The sequence below is a fragment of the Microtus oregoni genome, unplaced genomic scaffold (assembly GCF_018167655.1).
Source record: "Microtus oregoni isolate MIOR12 unplaced genomic scaffold, Mior012 000006F_ref0000085, whole genome shotgun sequence".
In the NCBI taxonomy this organism is placed as follows: Eukaryota; Metazoa; Chordata; class Mammalia; order Rodentia; family Cricetidae; genus Microtus; species Microtus oregoni.
The window spans coordinates 28,388,875-28,394,874 of NW_024543065.1; the positions used below are offsets into that span (position 1 = coordinate 28,388,875).

At 55.5% G+C, this 6,000-nt stretch overlaps 1 protein-coding gene across 1 annotated transcript in view; it reads right to left on the reverse strand.

Moving 5' to 3' along the window:
- Foxo3 (forkhead box O3) overlaps positions 1-5,693 on the reverse strand; it is a 92,746-nt gene extending 87,053 nt beyond the window's left edge. Inside the window, exons 1-2 of the mRNA XM_041654710.1 lie at positions 5,475-5,693; positions 3,709-4,438 (exon numbers count right to left, since the gene is read on the reverse strand). Coding sequence (XP_041510644.1) covers positions 3,709-4,326 — 618 coding nt within the window. The 5' untranslated portion in view covers positions 4,327-4,438; positions 5,475-5,693. The remainder of the gene's footprint in view (positions 1-3,708; positions 4,439-5,474) is intronic.
- Between the last annotated feature and the right edge of the window lie 307 nt (positions 5,694-6,000).

The following is a 6,000-nucleotide window of genomic DNA, read 5'->3' on the forward strand; positions in this document are numbered from 1 at the left end:
GAGGCTCAGACTGTGAAGACTCGCCCTCTGCACGAAAGCAAAGTCCTCACACAGTAGGTAGCCACAGAAACTCGGGGCTGTTTAGTGGGATCCTGTGCTAACCCTAAGAAATGAAAGTGTGTGGAGATCTGGAAAAGGGAGTACACGATATGAACAGGGGTCCCGGGTGACTCCTGGGGTCCTTGGGGCCTCCCAAGTCAAGGGGAACTGAGGAAACTCGCTACAGTGCCCTGGAGGTAAACTTAATCTGATAGAGGAACAGTAACCTCTTCCCAGGGACCACTCCGGTTGTTCACTTCTGTCCCCACTGATAGCCACCACCCTCCCGGGCACAGCCTGCATTGGGCAAGGGCTTCCTCTTTTGTTAAAATGCTTTCTTGACATTAGTGCTACTTCAGGCTTCCTAAGCAACCACATCGACAGACGACAGATCACGCAGCTACCCCAACATGACACCCTTGTTGGCCTGCGTCCTTCTGATGCTGAAATAACCACCAGTGTCTGTACAAGTGTCTGGGGGAAGCGGACAATTGAGCTTCTCGGGAAAGCAAATTTTTAAAAGACCAATTTAAAGAAAACAGTGTGATAAAGCCCAGCGACCAAGACCTCTAGACCTGTATAGCCACTAATTAGCCGTGTACTCCTTGTGATCTGAGAACAGTTTTCAGTCTCTTGAAATACCAGGTTCTTCTCCAATGAAAGGATCGAACTACATCAGCAACTTCATCCTGGCCATACATTAGGATCACCCAGGAACCAAGGCAAGAGTGCTGATGCTGCCACACAGGAGCCAAATCCCATCAAATTCTGGGAGTGCTAGTAGTTTTCAATTGTTCCCAGGTGATTCTAAAAAGCCAGCCAGTGCTGGAAACGACGGGTCTGAATCCCAACTTTCAAGGCCTCTTTCTAATTCTTTAATTCTGTCTGTAATTTCTGTCATTTTCATTTTTTCTGGTCTTTTTTTTTTTTTTTTTTTTTGAGGGAGGAATGGGGAAAGTCTTCCTCCTGGAACTTGCCATGTAGACCAGGCTGGTCTCAAACTCATAGAGACTGCCTGCCTCTGCCTCCTGAGTGCTGTGATTAAAGGTGTGCACCCTTATGCCCCAGCTTTATTCTGTAATTTTCAAATGATAATTCTGGTTACAGAGTTACATGATGTTCAGCCCCAAAAGCCACAAGGGAAGTGAGTTTAAAACCCTGTATACCTTCCCTGTATGCAAATGTTTGCAAGTTAACCTGAATACTAGACATTTTTAGGAGTTAAGCATTCTAAAGAATAACTCCGAAGGAAAGTTGTGCGCTTGAAGTGCAGGTTTCCAAAGTGACTATTCATTACAGGAGGCAGTCCCTAAACTCAGATGCGTGGAAACGCTCACAGTTAGCTGCTACCTTCTCTCCTTCACTCTTCTTCCAGCCCCACTAAACCAGAAACAAAAAAAGCTGGCTGTCACAGCCAGTACATAAAGCCTGCCTTGCATTAAGGGTCTTCTGTCTCCGTCATTAAAGATATGGACAATCCTATGGCTGCTTCTTTTGATTAAGGTCAACTTGCAAAAACTTCCTAAATTATATTCCTTCAAGTCTTGAAGGATTACTTAATACATACTAGGATTAAAGTAAAAATAATTATAAAGCATATGCCCTAAAATACATAAAAAGTTTTGAAATATTCTATCTGCAGTATTTTATACAGCTTTAGTCAGAGATGGTAGTGAAAAGAAGACTTTGAAACAAATAAACAGCTATAAAACCACAAATGACTATGTCCCCTTGGCTCTACTGAAATCCTCAAATCTTTATAAAAATATAGCTACTTTTGGTAACCACTTTCTGAAATAAATCTTAGAAAAATTAAAAATTCAAACACACAAAACTGGTATTTTTCTAAACACAACAGCAAGAAATACTACTTACGGAATTAAACTGCTTTTGTAATCCTAAAAATCAGAGGAAAGGGGCTGTAAGATGGCTCAGCAGGCGAAGGCACTCGCTACCAAGTCTAATGACAGCTCCCAGGATACACAAGGTGAGAAAAATGCTCCCAAGAGTTGTCCTCTAGAGGACTTAGACACACACACACACACACTCATCAGAAAAGGTTAAAAACCCTTTCCTATGTTAATTTTTACAGTTAAGTAACCTTCACCTAATAGATTCTCTATAGCTAATTCAAATACGTAGGATTTAATTTCAAGTATGAATTTTCTGAGAAATATTCCAAACTCCCAAGTGCATTTTGCTCAGTTGTACACACACCTTCCAGACAGTGTACAGGGAAGCCAAACCCTTGCCCTCCACTTCAAAGCAGCATTCAGAGCTATCACACCAGCAAGACTGTATCAGAAGCCCATCCCTTCTGGAAACAAACAACCCCCACCTCACACTCCCGACATTCCTTTGGAAAACAATAGAATCCGATCAAACACAGGGCTTGTCCCATCGCCATCTGAATCACCTGGAATGAGACAGATCTGGGGAACATTTTGCTTTTAAGCCATCTAAGCAAGGCCTCTCTTCAGGACAGTGCACGTCTTAGAAGACCTTCTTCTGCCAGGCTTTTACAGCTCTACTTCAGCTCTCCACAGAGAGGAACTGTTCTTACTTTATACACCTCAAAACCTAGACCCACAAGTCAGGGATCCACAAGGGAGCGAAGTAAGGAAAAAAGAAAACTGTAAGCAAATGCAAGGGGTTTGTGACAGCTCCAGTAACGTGGGGACTCTGCTGCCGCTTTCAGGGGAAGGGTGCCCAGAAGAGCAGGGCAGCCCAGCAGGGCACAGGATTGGATGCCCAAGTGCAGGAAGTCATTACAGCATAGACTTTCCTCACCTCTCCCTACCACGTGTGGGTGCCCCCAGAGGCTAAAAAGGAACAGAAGTCTCTCTCTGGCTCATTTATAAGTAGAAGCCATTATGGCCCAACCCAGCTATCAACACCCCTCCCTCCCACATAGGTAAAGCTCAGCCCTGAGTCCCCAACACGTGACACCAGCCTCAAATACTGCCTGCAGCAGCATAGGCCTCCACTGGGGCAGCAAGTGTAGCCAGTACACTTTGGGGTGACAAACCCAGTCTGTTCCAAGCCCCGGAGCATTCTTCAGAGTCTGCCTGCTGGCAGGGTTGCTGGAGTGACAGCTCTGGAGAATACAGGTGTGAGCAGGAAAGGCGTGTGAGCCGGCCAGGACGGTCAGCCATCATTGCCTTCTTAATGGGATCGATTTGCCTGTTGGTGTCAACACCCACAAGCACAAGTTGGACCCAAGGATCCACATTCAGTTTGCTAGTATCAGGCTCCTGCCACTGACTTGAACGCAGTCCCAAACACTCCCCCACACACGCCCCTTCCCTCCACCCACTGTCCTCGCTACAGCCCACTTACATTCCCTCCATTCCAAAGTTGGCCGCCGACCTACCTCCTCCCCGCAGTAGGGGTAATCCAGCAAATACAAATGTCCCCGTCCTTCCTAACTTAGTGTGTGCCCCTTCCCCACAGCCTCCTCACCTAGGCATGCCCAAGGCTTGTTCGGAACCCTCCTTTCCCTCTCTGAGGCCACCCCCAGGCTTTCCTCCTCCAGGGGCGAAAAGAACCCCCCTCCGTCAAAAGCCTCACAACAAAGGCTTCCCTGCCAACCCTCTCCGGGCACGGGCAGAACGCTCGCTTCAGTAAGCGCCTGGCAGGTCCGGCCGCCAGCCCCTGGTAGGTACGCACCTTCCAGCCCGCCGAGCTGTTGCTGTCGCCCTTATCCTTGAAGTAGGGCACACAGCGCACCATCCACTCGTAGATCTGGGACAAAGTGAGCCGTTTGTCCGGGGAGCTCTCGATGGCGCGGGTGATCAGGTCGGCGTAGGACAGGTTCCCCCAGGCATTCCGCCGCGAAGAGCATTTCCTCGGCTGCCCGGAGCCCCCAGCCGCCCCCGGCTGCGGCGGTGGCAGTGGCTGCTGGGTCTGCAGTGGCGTTTGCGTGCCCCCGCTCAGGGCGGCTGCCGCGGACGCTGGCCCGGACCCGAGGTCCTGCCCTCCGGGAGCCAGCAGCCTGGTTGAGTCCTCGAGGAGCAACCCTGAGCCCAGCGTGCTACTCAGGCCGCCACCGATCACCATGGCAGAGCTGGCTCGGCCGCCACTGTCCTCGTCGTCTTCATCGTCGTCCTCCTCGGGGATCATGGAGTCCGCGGCCGTCTCCCCCGAGGGCTTGGCCGGGCTCGCCTGCAGCTCCGGCCTCTGCAGGGGCCACGTACAGGAGCGCGGCCGACTCTGGGGCTCGAACTCTGGGTCCAGCTCCACTTCCAGCGGAGAGAGCGGGACCTGGGAGGCTGATGCCTCTGCCATCTTCGCCGCCTGCCCGCCGCCCGCGGCTCGGGCTCTCGTGCTGTCCTCTCGCGCCCAGGCTGGGTGCGGCGGGAGAAGACCAGGGCGCCGCGAAGGCTCGGGCTCCGGCTGCCTAGGGAAGCGCCAAGAGAGAGTTGGTTATCCCGTGCGAGAGCTTAGTCCTCCGAGACTCCTGGCCCGCCACCGCCGCCTCCTCCTCCGAGAACGGGCGGACCTGGGGACGTGCGTCCCGCGAACCTGGCGCAGCAGACGCCGCCCCCTGGTCAGGCCGCCCGGGAGACGCGAGCGAATCGACGGCCGCGCACCGGGCAACCCCCTCCCCCGCGGCCGTCGCCAGATCTGCAGGTCTATGCCGGGCTAGGTGGCGGGGGGGGGGGGGGGGGGAGTGGGGGGTAAAGGGGAGGAACAGAGGGGGGCGGGGGGAGGGGCGCCCGCGCCTGTAAGTGGGCAACCTCCAGACCCCAGCAACACAGCAGCGATCGGAGGGCGGGCGAGCGTGCGTGCGTTTGTTTATGTTTCGCTCCGACCCGCTCAAGTGCCTCCCGCGGAGGCGCAGCCCAAGTCACAGGAGTCCTGAGCTCTTCTCCCCCCTCCAGGGCCCTGGACTGCCGCCCCCCCCCCCCGCACACCCCTCCCATACGAGTGGCCCGAGACTAAGGCTGGCGCAGGCAACTCCCGTCTCTTCCTCTCGACCCGAGGACCAGCAGGGCGAGCGTGGGGGTCTGGGCGCCAACTGCCCAGGGTCACTTCCAACAAGAGAGAGAGGGCCGACCCTGCAGGAGCGACCATCAAAAGGATCTAAGGTGTCTTTTCTTGGGGACGTGGGGCCCTCCGCCCCCTTCCCGGTCAGAAACGGGAGGGAGGAAGCAAGTGGGAACATAAATCTTCCAACAGGTCGGGAAGCGCCAAATCTCCCGGGCTGCCAGAAAACCCGGACCAGCACGTTCATCACCTCCTTGCTCCCGCTGCTGCCATCTTGACAGTTCCCCCCTTCCCTCAAGTCCTTTAAAGACACTAGCGGGAGGGAAGGGGGGGGGGGGGAATGCACCGAGTCACGGGGAGGGAAAGGGAAGCGCCTGGCCCAGCTCGGAAACAGATCCGGAGTCACTGGGAACGCGGCCGCCCCACTGCACAGCTCCAGCGCCTACCTCGGCTCCTTCCCTTCAGGGACGAAGCGGGAGGGCGCACGATTCCGAGCGAGCCCAGGACACGGCGACGAAGGGGCGCTTGGGCCGCCGCAGCAGCCCGCCGGAGGAACCTCCTGTCAGCCTGCGCGCCGCCGCCTTCCACATTCCTCCTCCTCCCTTCCCCGAGCAGGGCGGCCGCGGCAGCAGCACAAAGTTATAGACACACGCAGGGAGCCTCAACCTAGGCTGACGGCGGGGCGGGTCCCCGCCCAGGGGGAGGGCTGGGGCGGGGGCCGGGAGTGCTGCCGTGCGTGCGTGGGGGAGTGCGCGTGTGTGCTCAGTCGCGCCTGCGCGGGGCTGCGGGAGTGGGGGACGGGCGCGCGTCGCGAGCTGGGGCTCGGCCGGCTCCCGCCGCCCTCCGTCCCGGCGTCTTCTCGCTCCGGAGAACTTCAGCGACAGCACGGCACCACGCCGGGCCGGGACGGACTGGCAAGTTAGAGCGCACCGAGGTGCGCAGTCGCGTGCCTTTTCCGCTCCAGGGCCAGCA